The 24763-nt window shown below is 38.4% G+C and overlaps 1 protein-coding gene across 1 annotated transcript in view; it reads right to left on the bottom strand.

The window, feature by feature from the left end:
* Window positions 1-24763, bottom strand: part of Exoc6b (exocyst complex component 6B) — a 493791-nt gene that overhangs the window by 227182 nt on the left and 241846 nt on the right. The window contains exons 9-16 of the mRNA XM_059258084.1: window positions 16126-16209; window positions 15686-15732; window positions 13709-13829; window positions 9981-10052; window positions 8429-8526; window positions 6244-6349; window positions 2833-2942; window positions 1113-1224 (exon numbers count right to left, since the gene is read on the bottom strand). Coding sequence (XP_059114067.1) covers window positions 1113-1224; window positions 2833-2942; window positions 6244-6349; window positions 8429-8526; window positions 9981-10052; window positions 13709-13829; window positions 15686-15732; window positions 16126-16209 — 750 coding nt within the window. The remainder of the gene's footprint in view (window positions 1-1112; window positions 1225-2832; window positions 2943-6243; window positions 6350-8428; window positions 8527-9980; window positions 10053-13708; window positions 13830-15685; window positions 15733-16125; window positions 16210-24763) is intronic.

Genomic DNA, 24763 nt, shown 5'->3' with positions numbered 1-24763 from the left:
CTTTACCTCTGTTGAAAGAAGATAATTAAATCAGTTGATTCTGGGAGAGAAGAATCATTATGAACATAGAGTTGACAAATTATAAACTTTCTCTCCCAATTGAGATTTAGAAAGGAAACAATACAATCTAATGACAATGGAAGAGTTTCTGACCCCTGCTCCCACTTTTCCTTGTTTGTAGGCTCCCTGGATTTAGAAAAAAAGCTAGGCTATTTTTAGATACAGAAAGTCAATCCATGACAATTCTATTCCAAGCAATAGAAAATAAGTGCAGAAGAATGAGGAGAAGATCATAAATCACGGCTACATGGACTTCCAACTTTGAAAAACTGTTACAAGCAGAGCCCCATCACAGCCAGTGCCATACCTCACGGTGTTCTTTATCTCAACACAGAGAAAGAAAGACTCCATGCCAGTGCTCATCTGGTTTGCAGTTGTCTTTGGGATGAGTTGGTATTGTGTGTGTGTGTGTGTGTGTGTGTGTGTGTGTGTGTGTGTGTGTGTATGGAAAGTGTACTATAATATCATTAACCATTTTCTGAATTGCACCATCATTCTTGACATTATGTAGTTAGATATGTTCATTATTCCTAGAGGAACTGACACAAATCTGTACTAGATCTGTAAGAAACAGACGGCCTGCAGCCTTTCCCTCCTGAAGAAAAAATTTCCCTAACCTAAGCTCTCACTTTGGGCATAGTACCTTCAGTGAATGGCAAGGTGAGATGTGAGCATGAAATCCTAAATTTCCAAAGGAAAGGAAATCTCATAACTTTCTAGTTTTAGGACTGGGTATCAGTAAGTCAAACCTTCAGTTATACTTTACCACAAATGAGTGAAAGGATCTTTCTCCCTTTACTAGGAGAGGCGGTAAGCCATTATTTCCTCTCTCAAGCCTCAATCACAAATCACCAGGCTTTTGCTGAACAGGTAACATGATGATAGGGCAATTACCAATCATATCCAAAAGACATCAAAAACAATAAAAGCCAAGTAAGTCTAACATAGACCAAGGGACCCAAGTGCTAAGACCTCTGACATCAATAATAGATATAGGCAAAGTACACGCACAGGACATCTGGCATGGTCACCTTCACTAAGAGCTACTTTACCTCAGTGAGGCCAATGTTCTTTCTCTTAATAACATTCTGCAGAGAGTTGCTCAGAGTCCTGGTCAGCAACAGGTTTGTAGATTTACGGATCATGTCATCAACTTCAGTGGAGCTGAAATGTAAATGATGAACTCAGTTGCAGCCCGAGTAACTAAATTTGGCAAATGAGTGGGTGCCAGCAGTTCTTGTAGTAGTTAACAGTTGTAGCTGGATTAGCAGAAGCAGAAGCAGAAGCAGCAGTGGTGGTAAAAGGTAGCAGTAACGGCTAATGTATACTGTGTGCCAGAAAGTATACCAAGTATACCAAATACTTTAACAAATACCTTTAGATTTTGCTCTATTAAATGTATAGTTTGCCTTCATTTTTAAAAAAGTTCTATCTACAGAACTCTGCCTAGATTGTTTTTTTCACATTTGAATAATTTAAGAAGTACAGGATAACCTGAACAGTTTCAGAAAAGGAGCCATTCTGAAGCCATGGAACTTCACTTAGGATTATATACTTTCAGTATCAATTGTATTTTTATGCACTTACCCAACACAATACACACACACACACACACACACACACACACACACACACACACACACACACACGACAGAGTTAAAACTAAAAAAAAAAATTAGTTTATATCTTCTTTAACTGTGTTCATCTTCTTTATCACTTAAAAATGTCTTGGTGCTCACCTTTCAAAAGTAATCTGATTTCAAGAGGGGGCTTTTCTATGAAATCAATCTTGCTTTTAGATGGGAAGATTCACTGTATAATCCCCAAGTTCCATTTTTTTCCATAGGAAGAACAATAATTAACAGAGCTTTTTGCACTACACAGGAGGCCAATGCAGGAATATAGCAAGGTCAAGGCCTGCATGAGCTAAAGATGAGATTCAAGGCTACGCTGTGCAACTTTGCAAGATTTTGTCTTAGCACCTTAAAGTAACAAAGGCTTTAGACTAGCTCATTGGTAGAGAACTTGCCTAGCATACCAGAAGACTTGTGTTCAACACAAACTAGTAAATGGTTAATAAAGAAATGACTCAACCCAATTCCTAATTATACTTATTTCAGAAAAGCTTGACACATAATATGTTCTGTTCATTCATTTTGTAAATTTATCAAGTGTAGGTAAAGATGGAGTGTTGAGCCTTTCCAGGCACTACTGGTCTGAGCAGTGTGACTGCTGTGCATATCCTGAATTTCTGCTGCACTTACTATTAGCTATTCAGGTTCTCATTGTGGTAAAATTCTCCTTGGAGATAAAGGTCTTCCTTTTAGCTTCTTAATGTCTTACTACTAAACAGCATCTAACTAGATAGTTGCCAAAAGATATACAGACTAAACCAATAAATGAGCAAAGAAACAAAGAAGCCTGTGCTTAAGACAGACACACCAGCAGAGCAACAATACTGTTTCCAAAGACTAGGTTACAGCTCCATTCTCACTATAAAATTTTATCTAGTAGAATGGTAACGTGAGTAGGTTAAACTACAACTTCCAGGAATTTTTTGCTGATATTGTTTAAAATGTAATATATCTTTTTTTTACATTATTCAAAGCTTTTCCCTTCTATCGTAACTATAAAAGCAGTGCCCCACAGTGAAAGCCTATACCAAGGCTTCCAAACTCATAGCTAAAGGAATAGCAAACATTTTACATAGTATATATTTTAGAGAAAGTATCAAATTCAGCACTGGACTTGTTCCAGTGTCTTCTGTTATACCTTAGATGAAGATCTTCTGAAAACTTCAGGCAGGCGTAGATAAATTCTTTAATCTGGTTGTAAACTTTTGGCACAAATTCAGAGAAAGGAAACTTTTTGGGAAATGGCTGCTGTAAATGCAAGGATTAATGAAAGCAAGTCACTAAATCCATTGAAGACAACTGAAAATGAAAAACAAACAAACATACTTTGTCCTACTTTGTGAAATACTGACTTAACAGTATCAAATGTTAAAAAAAAATCTCCAAGAGATTTCTGACACTTAAAAGAATAAGACAAGTATGCTGACTAGTCTCTATGTCAACTTGACACAAACAAGGTGAATGTGGGAAGAATCTTAATCAAGAAAATGCCTCCATAGGATTGGGCTGTAGACAAGTCTGTGGGGCATTTTTTACATTATTTTTATTTATTTATTATTTTAGTTTATGTACATGTGAGTTTTGCCTGCATGTATGCATGCACACCATGTACTTTCAATGACTAGGAAGACTAGAAGAGGGTGTCAGACACCCTGGAACTGGAGTTACAGATGGTTGTGACCTGCCATGTGTGTGCTTAGAACCGAACTAGGGTCCTCTGCAAGAGTGCTTTTAACCACAGTGCTTTTAACCACTCACTGAACCATCTTTCCAGCCCTAAAGCATTTCTTGGTTCATGACTGATGTGGATGGGCCAAGCTCACTGTAGGGAGGTAGTCCTGGGTGGTATAAGAAAGCAAGCTAAGCAAGCAAGCCAGTAAGCAGCAGTCTCCCACAACATCTGCTTCAGTTCCAGCCTCCAGGTTCTTGCCTTGAGTTCCTTCCCTGACTTCTCTAGATGATGTACTGAGACCTGAGAGTTGTAAGCTAGAATAAATCTTTCCTCTCCCAAATTGCTTTTCGTCCTGGTATTTTTCATCATAGCAATAGAAACCCTAAGTCAAAAACTGGTACTAGGTTGTGGGGTATGACTGAGGCAGATCTGACCACATGTTATTTAAAGAACCATGGAAGGACTCTGGAACTTTCGACTAGAAAAGTCATTTGGTATTTGAGGCTTAATAAGCTATTGTGGGAACTTAGTAGTTAAGAATGTTGAAAGCAATGCAAAGACGGAGTTTTGGCTTGAGATGTTTCAAAGGGAAGTTGGAGAGTCCCTTAAAGACTCTAATAGAGCAATTTGATATCTTGAGCTTTAAGAACCTGTGGTTCTAGTCAGCTGGGGCTGAAGAATCGATTGTACTTAAAAGAGACCAGAACTACTTAAGCAAAACCTTTGCTTTACCAGGACAAGTGATGCTGGTTAGTTAGAGCCTACAAATCAGTGATGATTAAGAAGAGACCAGCACCACTGAGGACATAAATCTGGGAGTATTTTGTGAGGGTCAGCACATTGTTATGGGATATCTGTATACTGTGAAGGTGCATTGCTATGATTGGCATAAGAAAAAGCTGAATGGCCAATAGGTAGGCAGGAAACATAGGTGGGATTTCTGAGAAAAGAAAGGAAGGAGATCTAGGTGCACGGGAGACATAGAGAGGGGAGACACCAACGAGATATGGAGGGAGTCAGACATGCAGAATGAAGGAAAGGCAAAAAGCCACACAGTAAAATGTAGATTAATATAAATGGGTTAATTTAAGTTATAAGAGCTAGTTAGCAAGTTTTCCTAATTAATTCCGTGTCTTATTTGAGAGTTGGCTGGTGGTACAGAGAAAGACTCATTAAAGCACTTAGAGACTGTGGCCCAGAGGAAACCAAGGTTGCATCTCATGCGGGCAGCTGAACTTGGTAATGTGTAAGAGTCCTCCAGGTGGTACGGATTTTTAAGGCACAAAAGTTAACAGAGAGCAGCTATGGTTTGGCATGAGAGGTCAGGAGATGTAAATGGTGAATGTGAAACCTCAGCTGAAGTTGAAGACTCAGGATTGAAGGGGTCATGGAGAGACATTGAAGCTTAGCAGATGTGGCAGGGACAGAGTCCCCTAAAGAGAGCTCAGAGGAAGCTATCGGTTGCAGGAAAGAGTCTAGTTTCGAAAACTACACCAACATTTTGGAGATGCCACTACTGTGGGAAAACCACCAAGGAAGGCAGCAGCAGTGGAGTAACCCTAGCCTGAGCCTAGGAAACAAACTGTGTATACTGCACAGGGCAGAGCCAGAGAGAAGTATCCCTGACCCTTTGCAGCCCAGAGGATCATGAGTCCCAGACATTTGAGCACTGACCTTTTTACACTGTTGAATTTGGGGTTTGATTTGATTACAATTGTGCCCTGGATCTTCCTTTTTGGAGTAAAAAGTATTTAACTTATTTTCGATTTTACAGAAGTCCACAGTTGTGAGACACTGTAATTTTACAGATATTTTGGCCATTTCAGAGGAATGTTGGATATTCTAGAGAAACTTTGAACTTGAAAGAGACTTTAGATGTTGTAGAGACTGAAATTTTAAAATGTCTGAATTTTTTTTTAAAAAAGACTGCAGAAGTTTTAAAAGTTGAAATGTTTTATACTGTGATACTAATGTTAATATGCGATTTGGGGAGATAAACAAGAAAGAAAAGGTTATGCCTTAATAAGCTATGTGTTTGTGTGTCAAGTTGACAAAGGGCCGACTGTACTGGCTAGTTTTTATGTCAACTTGATGCCAACTGGGGTCATATACAGACTTAATAGAGAAAATGCATCCATAAGATTGGCCTACAGGCAAGTCTGTAGGTCATGTTCTTGACTGATGACTGATGTGGGAGAGCCCAGCTCACTGTGGGTGATGCCACCCCTGGAAAGGTGCTGCTGGATGATGTAAGAGAACAGGCTGAGCAAACCATAAAGGAGCAAGCCAGTAAGCTGCACTGTATCAGCTCCTACCTCTAGGTTCCTACCCTGTATGAGCTCTTGCCCTGTCTTTCCCCAGGGATGAATGTGCCATGGAACCACATGATTCCAAGTGTCTGTGACTTTGTAACATCAAAAGACAATGCTTGAGCCTGTACTTTCACATTTTTCACGTGCAGGGCTTTAGTACAGCAGAGAGCTTGGGTAGAAAGGGGCTGATTAAGGAAAGCTCCTCTGCACTTTAACTTTGGTGGGGAGAAACCACTCAATGCACTGTCAAAACAATAGAATTATACCAAAGAGAACAAATTTAAATGTCTGGTTTTAGAAGAAACTATTTGAACACTACAACAAAATTAAGAATTTCAAATTTTAACCAAATTGCATTACTCCAGTGATTGGACAAACTCTAAAGATGTGTAGGACCTCAAAGCCTTTTACAGATTCCCAATGAGGTAATTCTGTACATCTAAGACTCAAAAGAAATTCTTTGAAAGTGTTTTAAAATCTACTGACCTGAAGTATCTCAGGTTCAGAGAAATTTAATCTAATGAAAATAGAGAGAGCAAGAATTTTATTTTAATACATCCCTTACCTTTTCCAGTTCTGTATCTTGAAATGGGAACTGTCCTACAACCTTTTTATATGTCTCTTCACTCGTTACTGGTATGGGACTGTAGTTGTCAGAATCAAGTATGTTTCTGTAAAAAATGAAAAGAGAGGGAGGGAGGGAGGGAGAGAAGAGGGTTGATTAAACACAGAGGCTTTTTTCTGAGACAGTTTAATGATTATATGTTTACCACAACTTCCAATAAACACCTCCCCATCCTTACTACACTCCTTCTACAATGCAGCCATTTTGGTTTGGACATTTAAAAAAATCAGAGAGAAACTAAGCTCTGAAACAAGTGGAACACAACTATGAACATGACATTCTAGTGTCTGTGATTTACAAATGGGCAGAAAATTAAAGGCAAGTGGGATGTAAATGAGAAGAGAATATTGGAGCGGATCATTTTAGTAAGACATATTGGATCATAATCATAGTTTTAATTATGTACTAGTGTATTCTAACTTAGGAAACTGTCAGAGAGGAAAAATAACTTCTAATAATTAATCCATGCTATGTTCTCTCCCCTCTATCTTCTGCTATGTACTAATCAGTAATAAGTTCTCTCTCCTTGAGTATATTAAGAGTTCTCTGAAAGCAGAAAATTTCATATGAAATCCAAACACAAACTCATTAAATCACAGAATGCTGTGGATATTCCTGTCTCTACTACCTGCAGAGATAACCCTACCATAAAAGCAATTATTAGCATTAGATACATCTGGATTCTAGAAGTGTATACAATTACATTAATATACATATGAATTGAAATAATGTTATGCTCATGAACTGTGAAGAGTAAGATTAAAAGATGAGAGTGAAGGTTTAAAAGTAAACTTGAAAATGAGATAAGCTGACAAGGAGACACAAGCAACTGGCAAGAAGAACTCTTGGAGTAAAGGAGAGACTGGGATTCCAAAGAGGGTTGCACGGAACTTGTATGTTACTTTGGGCAATGGAGCCATTTCCATAATACTAGCCCCACTGACCCAAGGGCATGGGAGGTCCTCCAGTGTCTTCTTCAACTTCGTCAGAGACCGTCCTTTCCACTGTGGAGGTCTTTCTCCTCCTTGGTTAGGTTTATTCCCAGGTTTCTTTTTTAATTTTATGTATATTTGAGGATACAGCAAATGATGTTCTTTCTCAGCATGCTTGATCTTAAAATATAGAAAAGCTGCCTACTTCTGTATGTTGACTTATGTCCTGCAACTTTGTGAGGGTGTTTAATAGTTCTAAGAGTTTTCTGGTGGAGTCCAGACATCTTATAAGTATAGAATCATATCATCTGCAAATAGGGATAATTTTAATCCTCCCTTCCTATTTGTATTCCTTTTTTTCTTTCTCTTGCTGTATTGCTGTGGCTAAGATTTTAAGTACTAAATTAAGATTAAAACAAGAAGATAGCTGTCTTTCTTCTTTTAGAGGACAGGTTTAAAATAAGAAGAAACTGAAATGAGATGACAGGAGATGTGCACCAAGAAAACAGTCCCAAGAGTACTGTGCTAGGAGGAAATGTTCCAGAATAATTTCCCATTATTGTATGTATGTTGCAATAATTACTTAAATAACATGCTTCAAATATGGACAGCAATAAGCTGTCCATATTTTTGATAACATGAGTTATCAAAAAGTGAATGGCTCAAAAAAATGAGCCAGACCAAGTATAATGTACCAATAATTCCAGCACTTAAAAGGTGGAGGACGGAAGACCAGGAGTTCAAGGTCACCCTGGGACACAGGAGACTCTGTCTGTAAAATAAAACATTTTTCTAAGGTCATACTATCTGTAATAACTTAACTACCACTACCAAACTAAGTATAATCTTCAGGAAAAACAAAAACTATAAAATAGAGAAAAAAGACAAGATAATCTGGATGGAGTGAACCAATAAATCTGCCTTTACCTAAGGAAACAAACATAACAAACAGGCTGTGGGGCTTTCCCAACACTGCAGGTACTAATATATTGACACAGAATACCTTGAAAGATCATTTTGCAAATCATTACAACTCATGAGAATTCTGGATCATAAACTGGAGCAGTTAGAGACACATAAGCCACGTGCTCTTGGTGCTCATTATATCTGTAAAGTCTTGTTTATCTCCCCCAAAGGTGCATCTGCATAGGGCAGGGGAGGACAGGAACAAAGAAACAACTGCAGCCCCTTACCTGAAAACCCCTGCCCACTTCTTCAACAGAGTCTCGCTATACTGGTCTCTGATTTCTAAAAGCATATCAAAAAGTTGATTCACAGGAAAACCATACACCTGAAAGGAAATAGGTTTGTTTTAAAAGAAGACCTTTTAAATAAACAAAAGACTAAGTGCTAAAAGATGTTTCATTATTTAAATAATGAAAAAAATGACATCAGAATTGTTCATCTCTACCTAATATCTAGTGTTTAGCTCTCAAAAATTCAAAGATACACATCAAAATTCCTAGGTCAGTCATAAAAAAAAAAATTATAAAAAGATACCCCCACAATAGACTGCTGGCAATGGTCGAGAGACAGCCCGAACTGACCTACTCTGGTGATGGGATGGCCAAACACCATAATTATCGTGCTAGAAACCCCATCCAATGACTGAGGGATCTGGATGCAGAGATCCACGGCTAGGCCCCGGGTGGAGCTCCAGGAGTCCAATTAGCGAGAAAGAGGAGGGTTTATATGAGCGAGAATTGTTGAGACCAAGGTTGGATAAAGCACAGGGACAAATAGCCAAACGAACAGAAACACATGAACTATGAACCAATGGCTGAGGGCCCCCCAACTGGATCAGGCCCTCTGAATGGGTGAGACAGTTGATTGGCTTGATCTGTTTGGGAGGCATCCAGGCAGTGGGACCGGGTCCTGTGCTCAGTGCATGAGTTGGCTGTTTGAAACCTGGGGCCTATGCAGGGTCGCTTGGCTGGGCCTGGGAGGAGGGGACTGGACCTGCCTGGACTGAATCTACCAGGCTGATCTCAGTCTGCGGGGGAGGCTTTGCCCTGGACAAGGTGGGAATGGGGGGTGGGCTGGGGGGAAGGGGAGGGGGTCAGGAGGGGGGAGAACAAGGGAATCCGTGGCTGATATGTAGAACTGAACTGTATTGTAAAATAAGTAAAATAAAAAAATAAAAATAAAAAAAAAATTAAATCAACATATACTCTCAGATGAGTTCCCCATATGGTAACTTACTTCCCAAAGCAATTCTCCAAGGACAGAGAGAAAGTGCAGCTGCTACCATCGCACTAACACCTAATGCTACTCTAACGTGGCTCAAACCAACCATCACTAAAAAGATGGCACTGGAATACACTACAAGGTATATGGTGCTATGGTGCAATTACAGACACTTAAAAGTCTAATTTTTCAAATGGTGCAAGCAATTTTTTTCTCTGAGACAAAAAAAGGAATAGGAACTATTTAAGAGACAATAAGTGATCAAGATAAAACCCTGATTATTGTTGTAAAGAAGCAGAAAGGTCTAGCTCTAGGAAAAGAATAAACATTAAAAACTCAAAGGAGGGTTGGGGATTTAGCTCAGTGGTAGAGCGCTTGCCTAGCAAGCGCAAGGCCCTGGGTTCGGTCCTCAGCTCCAAAAATAAAAAATAAAAAAAATTTTAAAAAAATTAAAAAAAAAAAAACCTCAAAGGAGTGAGCCACGCTTAGGAGAGTACACAATGATTCCTAGCTAATGGGATCCTACTCTAGAAAAGCAAGTGTCAATAATGTACATACCTGAAGTGTGTCAGCAAAGAGTACAATGAGGTTCTTCAAATCTAACACAAGGTTTGGATCCGAACAGTAGGACTAATAGAAATGGAAAAAATATCTCATGAAAAACTTATATTTTTGTTTATGACATTGTCTAATGCACCTCCCGGTAAAGGCACTTACTGGAGGGATCTAACTATTTCCTAGTATAAGTTAACAACAGCAGACTCAACCAGAGAAGAACTAAGGTGGCAAGGTTCAGTAAGATTATCTACATCTTTAACACACGGAAACACATTCTGAAATCCTTTAAATAAGAAAACAAAATGGCCGGGCGGTGGTGGTGCACGCCTTTAATCCCAGCACTCGGGAGGCAGAGCCAGGCGGATCTCTGTGAGTTCGAGGCCAGCCTGGACTACCAAGTGAGTTCCAGGAAAGGCGCAAAGCTACACAGAGAAACCTTGTCTCGAAAAACCAAAAAAATAAAAAATAAAAAATAAAAAAAAATGGGGCCAATAAGATGGTTCAGCAATCAATAAACTAAAATACAAAAATTTTAAAAGAAACCAAAATGGATAAATTATTTTAAAATTAGCAACAATGAAATCCTTTGTATCAAAACTTATGACATGTGCCTAAAGCTATTTTCAAAATAACTGTTTATCTTTCTTTATATGCAAACATTAGAAAATACAAAAGACTGAAAATAACTTGACTAAACATTGCACTGACGACACTATGAAAAATAATGCCAAATAACCATAATTATGTAATAAAATGAAATGAAGAAAATTAAAAGTGACAAACTGGTGATGTGAAATAGACATGAAGATTTGATCATTCAAATTAGATAAACATGGAATCAGTAAGGCAGGCATCTTAGGTAAGCCTAATCATACAATAAAAAAAGGAATTGAACAGCAGTACAAGGGATACAAAATAAGCACAAATAAATAGGAAACAAAAATTGCAAATAAGTACCACATATAACCTTGCATGCACACATCTGAATACTTAGCTGACCTCGAAGACAGTATCCACAGGAAGATTAAAGAGTATATGCTATTAATTTAAAATTTCATCAATTCTGATATTCCAATTTCCTCAATTATAACTTTGTTATTTGTTCTCGATGTAACCTCCCAGGATTTGATGGCAGTATGTTCAATGTCCCCATAAAACCATATGTTTTTCTTCTATGTATACCATCCCTTCTAAAGGACCCTTTTCTTTTTGGTGTCAAAATTAATATCGATACAAAAAGCCCCAATCCTCCTGCTTGAAGCTCTTCTTTATTTGTTTTCTACATGGTTTGCTTCTCCTTATATAAAAACTGCCCAAGGCACTACTGGTCTACTCTGGTGACCGGTCTAGCAAATAACCTAGCTGTCATCATAGAGCCTCTGTCCAGTGACTGATGGAGGCAGATGCAGAGATCCACAGCCAGGCACCCAGCTAAGCTCCGGGAATCCAATTGATGAGAGAGAGGAGGGACTCTGCAGGCAAGGGACGTCGAGATCATGATAGGAAGATGTGCAGAGATGACCTGCCACACTAGTGGAAGCCCATGAACTGTGGACTGGTGGCTGTGAAGCCCCCATGGGACTGGATTAGGCCCTCTGGATACAGAAGATGATTGTTTGGCTCGAACTGTTTGGGGGGCACCCAGGCAGGGGGATCGGGATCTGTCCTTGGTCTATGGGCAGGCTTCTGGGAATCTGGTGCCTGTGGTGAGACGCCTTGCATAGCCTTGGTGCAGTGGGAAGGAGCTTGGACCTGCCTAGGCTCAGTGTGCTGGGCTCTGCTTACTCCCCATGGGAGAATTCGATTCGGGGGATGTGGGGATGCGGGGTGGCTTGGGAAAGAGGGCTGGGGGGTGGGAGGAGGGAGGAGGGGAGATCTGTGGATGGTATGTGGAGTTAAGTAGAAAATTTCTTAATAAAGAAAAATGAAAAAAAAGAAGCATTTACCCATTTAATAAAGATGTCATAAAAAGGGAAATGATACACACACACACACACACACACACACACACACACACACACACACACACTGTTTCAGTAAGTGCCGAAATGAATAATAAATCATGAAGAAGTTTACTACGAAAAAAAAAACTGCCCAAGGCACTGTCATGGTCTAGCTTTCCTACATTTCCTGGGTTATTGACATAAATGGACCTACTCAAGTCACCTTATTTTAAGTTTTCTATTTACATGTTTCTATTTTTCCCAAATTTCCTTCCATGTGTTTTATTGGATAAGATCTTTTAATTACCCTGAAGTGGGCATTCAAACCTGTTACTTGAAATAACCTGAAGTGTCCATTAAATACTTGGATGCAACTCACCTTTTATTGGACTAATTAATGTGATAAACATGATAAAGAGTCTGCATGTATGTCTATCTGGATTTGCTGTCACTCAATGAATCCTTTCCACTTTACTATTCTATTACTACAGGCCCCTTGTTGGACACTGTTATTTTCTCAATATCAATCAGCTATATTCCAAAGTCTCTGTTACAATCCATGTTTCTTAGCTATTCCTCTCCTATTTCCTACCTCTTTGTGACTATGGGATAAACTTCTAACTTTGACTTTGTCTTCTTGACCATGAAATGGCATGCAGCCTTAATCTTTGAATTAAATTTCTCTATCTGATGCTCATAAATTTCCAAAGAACTATTTTTATCTTGGATTCAGCTTGCTTTTGGTGTCTTTCCATTATTTTTTGTTTTGTTTTATATCCTTTCATGTTATAAATAGAACATATACAAAAAAGATAATGGCTGTAATTGCAATTGTACCAGTCTGAGTGAGTACTAACTGCTTGCAAGAGCCTCTCAGGTGTGCTCACCAGAACTTCATTATTCCCACTCAGGAAAAACATTCTGACTTCAATGACAATCATTTTCATCTCTTTCCATGTTTTTCCACTTGTAGTTTTTTAATTGATAGGCTTTCTCTTTAGATCTGCTAAGCTCTTACTTGCTGTTGGCTTAAAATATAATATATTCAATTGTAAGGTACCCACCCTGCCAGTAATAAAACTACTATGGCACTGACTGGCACTAAATTAAACTTATAGATTACATAAGTCTTATTTTATGCAAATATCAATGAAGTGGTATTCCAGGCCCAAGGAGCAGGAACAATGAAGGACTATCATGGACAACTGTTCAAGGAATGATGAGCAGCCAGCAACAAGACAATTTGACATTTTAAAAGTTTTAGTAAATTGTCTACTATCCTGCCTCTAATGCCTCCTATGAGTTAAGTTTAACAGGTAGTTGGCCAGCAAATGCCTAGACATCTCAGCCTAGGCAAGCAGAGAGGAAGGCCGATTACAGAGCTAGAAGCAAAGAGCTTAACATTCACTACAACAATCCTTTAGCTATATGTATAAATGTGTATAGCACATGAGGTATTTTCTGAATGAATAACTATAAAGCACAGAACAATGTACTAATGATAATATGTCACTTTGTACTCAGTAAGAATGAAGTATCTGAAATACACAGAATACTGCTAGACACAAAAAGATTATGGACAGACGTGAGTGACTGTTTCTTATTGTAGATAGCATCAACAAGGCAAGCTCAGTGTTACAAAACTCAGAAATCTAAATGAACCACTTCCACAATCTCCAAATAGGGGTCGCCAAAGAGATATATGTCGACTTGAAATTAGTGCAACACCAAACAGTATGTAGATTCTCAGTGGTAAGTAAGCACTTCCTGGGGCATCCTACATACCGAGTGGGTGCGCAATGCTGCGATGGTCTTTGAAAGTGCCATTTCCCACAGTTCGTCAATGTAGGCTCTATTCACTAAGCCCTGGGTTGTATGCAAAATGTGATCTTCAACCACAAAAAAGCTGAGATTGGGAAAGAAAGAAAGCACAGATGTCAGAGGTTACAGTTGTTATATCTTGATCACTGCCACCTAACTCAAAGAGACTAACTTTTTTCTGAAGAAAGCTATTCATTATCATAAATGAAATTACTTGATATATTGAGCATGTATCTACAATCCTATTAATATCTTAGACACTCTACCAAGACTGAAGTTTCATTTCTAATGAATGTCAACCACACAGACCAACAATTTAAAAGAAGAAAATATATACAGTTCATAGAGCCTACTTCCAATGTAGTTTTTTTGTTTTGTTTTTTTTTTTTTTGTTTTTTGTTTTTTTTTTGAGACAGGGTTTCTCTGTGTAGCTTTGGAGCCTTTCCTGGAACTCACTCTATAGCCCAGGCTGGCCTCAAACTCACAGAGATCCACCTGGCTCTGCCTCCCGAGTGCTGGGATTAAAACACAACACACCTCAAGAAACTAATTTTAAGAAGAATTTATAAATTTTTAAGAATTCAATACACAACACATCAGAATAATTCCCCTAATCAGGCCTATAACCCCAGTAACTCACGAGGCTAAAGCAAGCTTTGCCTAAGCTACAAAATGAGTTTAAAAGTAACTTTATGAGACCTTGCCTCAAAATAAAAACTCACACTGGGATATTTTTTAAAATTATAAACTTATGTTTTGAATTTCCTTGTTGTGGCTTATTTTGCATTTAAAATATATCTTCAGTTACCTTGCTGCTAATTCAAATCAAAAGAAAACTTAATTAGCAGATTTTTAAATTACCAAAAAATCAAACACACCAAGGTCTCATGTCCCATGTACCTTAGGTTGGCCTTAAACTGCCTGTGTAGCCAAAGTTACCTTAAACTATTGATTCTCCAGCCCCCGTGCTCCCCAAATCTGGGATTATAGGTGTGTGCCACCACATCTTGTTTTATGCAGTGCTGAGGATCAAACGCATGCAAGCACTCTAGAGTAGCTACATCCTTAACTTTCAATGACAGGCATAATGAACGTTACTTGTGAAACTGAAGCAATATAAATCTGACGAAAGAAAGCAAGAGAGGAAAGAAGAAAAGCTAGGGAAAAAGTGAGGGAAGGAGGAAGCAGTGCAGGCAAGCTCTGTGAAAGATCAAATGCCGTTGCCTTCCTTTTAAGCACAGCTGCCATCTCAGAGTTGGAACAAGCTGCTTGACTGGGGGATCTTTATTCAGTAATCCTAATTCCACGCTACTACGTCCACTCTACATGAGAACAACCACTTCATCCCATCCTGTGGGATCAGACTGGTGGCAACCTGTTTAATAAAGGTTATTTTAATGTAACACACTCTTACTCACAGATTTCTGAATCACACATAGCTGTTTTCAGACTGGCACAGAACCAAATAGTTGTGACAGAGTTGCTAAATTCTTTCAGGCCTAAAATATTTTACTCTCTGGAAAAATTCTGCCAATGTGGCTGATTATATCACTCCATGTTGGAACGAAGAATGGAGAAACAAAACATCAATTATAATAACATTATGAGTCCATTTTCACTTATTTAGTCACAAAAGTATCCTCCAAGAATATAATGCCGAAACCAGTAAGCTGTACCTTTAATGGTTTGTTTGTTTGCTTGCTTGCTTGCTTTTGAAATACCATATCTCTGTGGGGCCCAGGATGGTCCTCCTCTCTCAACTTCCTCAAGCACTGACTTACAAGTATATGTTACCATGACCCAGAAAATGATCCTTCTAAATTATAAGAAAAATAAGTCTTTTTTTTTTCAAATTTACCAAGAAGAATGGGAGAAATTTTCCCAAGGTATATCTTTTGTAAGTCTTATAAATTAAATATACAAACTTAAATATGTACCTACCCTACAATTTGATTGAAATACTTCCTGTAGCCATCTAAAGTTTCATGCTGCAATAAAGAAAGCAAAGTTACTGTTTCTATGTTATTACTTTAAGATGTGAAAATCAGTCACTTATTCTCAGGAAGCTTAATCTCATAGACTATGAAGTAAACATAATGATAATGCCACGATTCTACATGTTAACAATGGGAATGAACTGACCTGATACATACGTAGAACTTAGAATAATGAATGGCACATAACAGTCAAGAAACATTGACTGCCATTCTTACTTCAAGGCACATCCACCAAAGTTGCGTCAGAATGACAGCAAGCACATGTAGGTAGGTGCACATGCATAAATACACACAGACACAGACACAGACATGCACGCACGCACGCACAGTCAGCTATCAGAAACACAAGGGTAAAAGTACAGAAAGTGCAGGCAGCAAGCCTACCATGTTTGATGGAGGCTGGAGCACCAGACGAGCCTGTTTTCGTCTCTGTTTTCGGTAATAATTTTCAAACGTTTCTCGGGCACCCTGTAAAACAAGCAAGAGGAAATAATATAATTGGACCAATATCCTTGAAATTGAAAAGAATAGAGTAGACTTCAGGTGTAGAGTTTGAAGAACACCATATATCTCAAAACCTCCTATTGTAATAATGACAATAACTACAGATTATAAAAGCAACTATGACCATTTATTGACCTAATCATAAAACCCTGAAGTATAGACAGGAGTGACCTTCACAACGACATGGTCAGAACACAAGCTTCAGCACACCAAGGCTGGTTTCTGAGTCAATAATCACAAATTCACAAAAATGAAGGTAAAACAAACAACCTTAAAATGTTATAGTAAGCAAGAAAATGTCTCTTCAAAAACAAATAGAACATTCCAGAAGGAAAAATGCCCAGAATGAAAGCCAGCTTTCAAATCATTCATGACCAAAGGACCAACAGAAAGTGGGAAAGGCGAGAGCTGAGGATGGCAAATCCTTTTCTCAGATGGAATCTTACCAAGAAGGGACAGAACAAGAACAAAAGAGACAATCCCTCAATATTCTTGATATACAGTTTCCAGCTTTCCCCAGGCAGGGGTGTCCAGCCTTTTGACACTATGACATGACAAATGTGTTTGGCCACATTCACAGCTCTCCTGGGAGACACCCTGGATAGGTTTTCTGAACTCACATGAGTGGTGCTCAGAAAAATATCTGGCTCATGAGCTCTACACTCACAAGCTCTGTTCTGGGTTGATCAGTATCTCCTCCCAAACCCACATCCTTCCCAGAATCTCTAAATGCTTTAGCTGGAACAAGCAATAATTCTGATGTGATCAATCCAATTGTGTGATCATGCCTGCTGGAGGATGGGACTTAGTATACTATGGCTGGTATCCCCAAAAAAGAAGACCCAGAAAGACACAGACAGGGGGAATGACATGTGCTGAAAGAGGCAGAGGTGGGTCAATGCAGACTTAAGCAAACAACACCAAGAACTACTGGGACCCACAGATGCCAGGAAGAAATAAAGAAGATTCTTCCCATAGTCTCAAAGAGAATGTGGCCTCTAAGATGCCAAGATGCTTTTAATTTGTAATTCACGCTTCCAGAACTGGGACAGAACAAATTTCTGTTGCTGTAAGCCATATAGTTTGTGGTACTTGATACAGCAGCTTTGGGAAAATAGTACAAATTGAGAGGGTTTTGTAATAACATGCCCCGTTGTGACTAAATGTTCTTAACCTAAGACTTTTCTCAATCAGGGAAACAAGCAGGAAGATCCCACAGAGACCCAGAGCACTGTTGTAGAGCCAGGTGGCTACATTCGAACTGTGGTTCTGCCCTTCCTGCCAGGGCACTGCTCTGAGGCCGGCCGCTAACTTCAGTCTCACTGTCCACTCACTCAGTTTGCACTTGCACTTGTGCAGCATCCTTTTCATCTGTGGAGATGTCAACCCTGTGCAGCTGCTGCACGGGCTTAATGAACTATGAAGCTCTCAAAACAGTGTCTAATCAATAACATGTATTTATCCAAGTGCTTACTCTTTCAAAAGAAACAAGATGCACTAGGTGGTAAAGAGAAAGCACTGTGCACCTCTCACAGTCTCTATTCAGGCAATTATCTAGGGTGTTTCCTTCCATCACCTCAGAAGTTGAAGAAGGCTTATTCAGCATGACTTCTCTGTTACAGTATCATCTACCTGAACTGGGGAAACTAACTTCAATCACAACCACACAGACATAATGCAGCTTCTGTAAAGAGGAGGACAAGTGCTCCTCTAGGCTGACCAGCAGCTGCTTCACCCATCCCACTACAATGCTAAGATGGCTTCAGACAACCCATAAAGAAATGTGGCGTGTACCCAAGAACCTTCCTTAGAGAAACTGAAATAAGAATATCATCATTTTCACCTGTCATAAAATATTACTTTTTTATGTCAAAAATGTCAAACTCAGTTTCAGTCTACAGGCTAGATACAGGTAGCAAAGTGAACTTGGCCCCTGGGTCATGGCTGTTAAGCCCGGTGTCCTTAAAAACAAACATCTTAAACTGCTAAAGTGATTATTAGTCTCTACAAGTATTTCTTTTCTATAAAATGAAATCAAATATTAGCATGACTATTTCATCACTTTATTCATCCACCATTTAATGAGGAAGGAAATTATTCAAATTATTAAGTAACAAGTGGAAACTGCCATTTGATTTGCCAAAGTTATCCCCACTTGTCACCAACTCATAGGATAGTGGTGCTGTTAAATGTCAATTACATGCTGTATACACTGAAGGGCTTTTCATTTTAAGGTTAACAGCCCTAAATGACCTTTATTATCCTAGTGTGACATTACATATTTAACATTCTTCAGAGCCAAGATACACTTAACTGTAAATTTAGGGAAAGCCTCCATTTTAATTAGACCATCAAGCACTAATTTGATTTCTTTCTTGTAAATGATAAAGAATATACAAGATAAAATTCTATATATATAAAAATCAAATTCATTTCCTTTCTAATATTCCTTCAACAGAAAAGGGGACAACTTATCTAATAAGCCTGATTTCCCAATTTATCAAAAATGAGTTGGATTTCCCTGGTGGCTATTAAATAATTCACCTTTAATAATTCTATTCTTTCTGCCAATTTTGACAACTTGGTATCTAAAGGCAGAATTCAAGAAGTAGGTATTTGATCAGTCTAGTGTGAGTAACTAGTGGAGTGTCTCCCCATTCAGAAACAGGCAACTAGATGAACCACAAGAGCTTCATTTCAGCTCCAAACTCAGAACCACTAACAGATTCTACAGATTTGAGGGAGGGGGGAAAAGGAGGGAGAGAAGTAGTTAGTTTATTGGCAGAAAAATGTTTGGGGGAGGAACCTAACATTTATACTAATTGAAAAATTAGTAAGAAAAGTAAGCCAGGTAAAAGAATATTCCTAGAAGTACATACACTGAGATTCAAAGAAAACAGAATACATACTAAGAATACATACTAAGAATCTAAAGGAAGTTCTCCATGGTGAGGTACAGGGATAACTAAAGACAAGGCTACAAGAATTTGTCAATTATTTGGCAATAGCTGTAATGACAGAAAGAACTTTCTACATTTTAGAACTTGGTGTATAGAGACTAGAATGAAGAAAGAAAAAATGAGATTCCAAGAGGTCAGTGAGAATCACAGCACAGTGGCACATGCCTACTGTCATAGTGCTGGGAAGTGTGACAGAGAGTCATGAGCTCAAGACCAAGTTGAGCTACATGACAAGACTCTGTCTCTTCCTCCAGAAAAAAAGGAGGAGGAGGAGGAAGAGGAGGAGAAGGAGGGGGAGAGGGAGGGGGAGAGGGAGAGGGAGAGGGAGGGGAAGAGGGAGGGGAAGAGGGAGGGGGAGGAAGAAGAAGAAGAAGAAGAAGAAGAAGAAGAAGAAGAAGAAGAAGAAGAAGAAGAAGAAGAAGAAGAGGAGGAGATGTGAAATGCGTTTAGAAGGCTAGAAGGCACATGAACAAGTGGATGTGATGATAAAGAACAGGACGAGCTCATACAACATTTCTATCCTGGGTCAACAGTTTGATAGAATCTCATTTAAAGACAGGAACACAAGGGAAAAAGATACAGCCCATTTCCATTATGCAAAACTCTGTACTTGCAAATTCACCACTTGTTAAAAGTTAGCTTAACTCCAAAATCAATACTCATAGCTCGTCCATAGACATTCACAGCTATGTGTAGAATTTCTAAAACTTCAAATTGTCCAATACACATGTTCCTAGTTAAGGTCAAACAAGGCAACACACTGCCTTTTGTTTCAGTCACATACTGTAAACCTGTATCACTTTCATGACCTCTCCAATACCACATTCCCTGCATTTTTGTGCTTTTTGTTCATGATTCTGCCCTTTAAAATGGCTCTTACCTATAACATTAAAATGTTGTCCAGTGTTCCTAAGCTTATGAAGGCTAATGATGTGACTTATAGAGAAAGCCTGTGTGCTAGATAAGCTTCATGCAAGCATTATTATAGTGTGATTGGCTGATGCTAATAAACTAACAGTATGTTAAATAAGATATCTATTTGATTTGCTGGGGGGAGAGAGGGTGTTGTTTTGACACAAGCTCTCATATAGCGTAGCTTGGCGTGGAATTCACTGTATAGCTGAGGATGGCCATGAACTGATCCTCCTGGCCCTACCTCCTAGGTGCCAAACACAGCTAAATAAAGTATCTTTAAAGAGTAAATAAATAAATAACTTAGAAACAAGATCATCAACTGATTACAGTGTGACAGAAGCCCCCAGGAAACTAACAGGACATTTCCCTAAGATCAAGCTCTCAAGACTCACTGATTCTGTGTTCACATTGCCTTTCACAGTCTCAAGCTGTTAAGACTCCTCACCTCGTTTGGTATTCTGTTTACTAAAGTCAATTTTCATTTAAATATTTATTGTTAAATAATACCCTCAGATAAGCTTGGGGTAAATGGCAGTGATTGTTTCCTAAACCAAATCATCAACATTAGATTTTGCCAAGAAATAATGCACTTTGACAAACTCTGTTGGAAATGATTTAAAAAAAAAATCTTTGGCTACTTGTGTTTTCCACAATATATACCATGTTTTAAATTGTTACTAATTAGAAAAGTAAAATGTGACTTTTAGAAAACTTAGGAAACATGAAATGGCCACCCATAGTCACAACACTTGGTGATGGCTACCATGCACTCATTGGTGTGCTCTCCTCTACATTTATCCCCCTGGAAACCTGCATCTCACACACACATTTCTGCAGAGAAGTAGCAGCACACTGTACTCCTTTTACTGAACTCTTCCTAGAAAACATCCTTCAACATCTTTATTAACATAACTATCCTCAAACACATATTCTCCAACCATACAAATGTCAGAAGCACTGAATAAATGTTTAAAAATAAAAACACAAGTGAAAAGCCTGAATTCTTCTGCATGTGTTTAAGTCCTGTCCTAGACAGGAATGAAACACAAACAATGAATGCTGCCATCCAATGTGGACAAATGATTGAGGCCTGTGTTTAGGTATATAGGAGCAGGAAAATCAGCTTCTAACCAAGTTCAAACACACATTCTGCAGATACAGGTTACAAATGTGTACCATCAAACAATTGGGATCCTGTGGGCCTAGGATTGAAAGAAAGAAAGGTCAAACAAAAAACCTTTCTATGGATGTCTTTGCTCATATAGATAAAAATGTATACCATATCTATCTAGCCATCCATATATGTGGGCTCTGTATCTGTAGTTTCAACCAACTATGGGCCACAAACATTCCAAAATGAAAAAGAGGATAGTAAAATGGCTCAGCAGGTATTATATCTAAGCCCGACAACCTGAGTTCAATCCCTGAAGTCCCACATGAAGGAGAGAACTGAATCTGAAACTGTGCTAAGACCAGCAAACAACATTGTGGCATGTGTCTATGCACTCATGCAAAAAAACAAAAAAAGGTAAATAAATGCAATAGATTTTCTTTAAATATTTAAAAACCCACAGAATTGTGTCTGTACAGAACACATACAAGCTATTTTCCTTTTTACTATTGCCTAGACAGTAAGTGTAACAATTCCTTATAAAGATTTGCATTGTGTTAGACACCATGACTAACCTGCAGGTGATTTATAGTGTCTGGAGGATATGCACAGGTGACAGATAAAGCCACAGACAGTGTTTTTGATAGTAGGGCAAGGACAATACTCCATGGATCCTATGGAATAACCATGCAGACACTTATTTCATGTAGTTACTGAGCCTCATGCCTTAAAACAATAGTGGAATATTTGTGTAGTGGTATAGAAAGGGAAAAAAGCTGACATCAGGAAGCCACCTCATGTGGGCAATATGTCTACAAAGTATGCAAAGGAGAACAGACCCCAAATCCTCTTCGTGACATACTGACTAGGCCATTGGCTGACTACACAAGTCTTCACCAAGCAATTCTTTCTGTTGTATTCCATCTATGAAAGAATTTTTTACTAATCACTGTAACAGAAAATAACTCTCAGACTGAGAAGCAGAAAAACACCTAGACAAAGAACAAAGGAAGCAAATAGAAGAAGGGAAATGCACATCATTGTTCTTCCGGCTTGTCTACAGGAAGCAATATTTCCATTTGGGCAAAGCATGTAATTTCACCACCCCGTCTGCAGCTGGAACACTCTTTTAACTGTCACAGGAACCAAGTGTAGACAGGTTTATTCAGAGTTTAAAAAAAAAAAAAAAAAAACCTTAAAGGGTGATTTTAATTTGTGTCCATCTGTAAAGGGGAGCACTCTTCCTAGGGCCCCATAATGATGTTCAGCGGGATATTACACTTCACCAGATGGCTAATTTGCACAGCAGGCCCAAAGCAGGGTTTCTTTCATTACAACTGCCCTAAAGATCAGACTGCAGGAACATGTGTAAAGAACAACCTCAAGATGCCCCCTATTGCTTAAATCTAGAAACATTCCATTCCCAGATGTAAAAACCCATTCAGAGTGTTCCTCTGGCAAGGTCACTCAGGAGTCAGGATGGTGTGTGTCACAACTCTGGGAACCTACTTTATGGGTCAGAAAAATGCCTTTCAAAAGCCACAACAATGTCAAAACATCTTAGAAAATAAGCTATGAAGAAAGGGTAATTGCTCTGGTAGACAATTTATCACTAGAAATATCATTATTTTCAAATGCCTCCACTTTTTATTTTATTCAAAAGCCTACAAAAATGAATCTACATAAACTTCTGACCCTTCTAGGAAAGAGCAGAGGCAGTCTGATGTTCTGGCAGAGTCTTGTTTATTTTTCAGATGCCCATATAACCTGTGTTTGTCTTGGCATTTCCTCCTGCAACGATACTCGGGCAGGAGGCACGGAAGAGCATCCCCTCTGGGTTTAAACACAGAAAAGAAAGAAACTTGAGGTCTAATGATTATGGAGCAGTCTGTGCTTTTGAAGAACGTAAACATCATGATTAACAATCTCGGCCTTTATAATTAGCTTCCCTGGCCCACGACAGAGTGTTAATTTATTAAATATTTTCACAAAGAGTCTTTTATTATCAGATTCAGTTCAGCTGGCTCCTTTCAGAGCATTACCAATTACAACCAATAAAGCTCTAATTGATGACTGCTTTTTATAACCTTTGACCTAAGATGATAAACAGTTGTACCTTAAAGTGAAAGGGTAAACCTCAAAGGGAAGGGTGTCTTAATCATGCTTAGTAAACCAAACCGCTTAGAATTACAACCTACTTACCTGGCTAGAGCAAAAATGCAGACTTCCTCTATGATTAGGGCAATTGATCAGGCAAAGATTTGAATTTCACTTTTGAGGTAAGTGTTTCTTTTGCTAAAGAATCCCTAACCTGAATAATCTGTATGTAACTGTGCACTTTATAGACTAATTACTTAAAGAGTAAGATTCAATCCAGTTCAGGACAATTAACAAGAAAAATTTAGTACAGGATATAATTCAATACAGAACAATTAAAACCTAAGCTAGTATACACTTTTAAAGACAGTGTGATATGAGTTACATCGCCCCCACCCCACATCGCACCTTTTTATTACATGGCCTCTGACAAACAGGGACAACCAAGGATATGTAAAAAGTGGGTAAGCCAAACTATTTGACCAATAAGACACAAAAAATTTCTGAGAAAATTTTCTGTATACAATAAGCAAGGATAGTCATTCTTTTCATTAGAAAGAAATGGATGCAAAAGAAATCCAAAAGAAAATGGGGCATTTCTGCATTCTCTCCAAGGAATTACTCCTAGAGTTGGTCATCATCAAAAAGACTAAACAAACACCTGACTTCACAGTGTAATTTTTAAGGAAAGTCTCTTATAACCTAACTCATTTGTGTTCATCTTCTAAAATGCTAAGTTATTTTACAACTTGGAAGTTGAAACTTCCCCCAAACAAGCCTCCTAATCTGCTTCATTTATCAAAAATGAATAGGGCCTCTACTTAAGAACTAATTGGGAAATGTGGCTTTTAAAAATATAAATAAGTCAATACCATCTTCGTATAGATGAAGGCAATGAGAAATTGGCAATAGTTCTCAAAATGAAAAGTAAGGGCTTTAACATAGAAGGTGCAATGTAAACATGTTATACACAAAGAGTCAGCTTCAAAGTGACTCCCCAGATAGCTGCAAGGAAGTCAATGGAAGGAGAAGCACAAAATCTGATCTTCAAAGTACTTTATAAACTAAGTTATACACGTTATTATTATGATGCACAAATGAATGTAATGGATGCTTTACTGAAGACACACGGTGCCTCCTGAAATTTTAAATCACATTACACACATAGAGACACAGACACACACACACACACACACACACACACACACACACACACAGCATTTGCATACTTAAGTGAGGATTGGGAAGGAAGTTTTGTTTGAAATCTTATCCCCTGGCATACACAGAGATGCTGTATAGAAATTAACAAATTTAGAATCCAAGAATATATAATCTGTCATACTGAGGTTTGTTGGCTCTTAAAAAATATGCAGAATGTCTAAAAGTAAACAAAGCGGAAAATACGTAAATAATGTAAGAAATAAGAAAAAAGAGA

This window comes from Peromyscus eremicus, chromosome 3, assembly GCF_949786415.1.
Source record: "Peromyscus eremicus chromosome 3, PerEre_H2_v1, whole genome shotgun sequence".
In the NCBI taxonomy this organism is placed as follows: Eukaryota; Metazoa; Chordata; class Mammalia; order Rodentia; family Cricetidae; genus Peromyscus; species Peromyscus eremicus.
The sequence above is the reverse complement of the archived record's forward strand: the minus strand, read 5'-3'. Positions and strand labels throughout refer to the sequence as shown.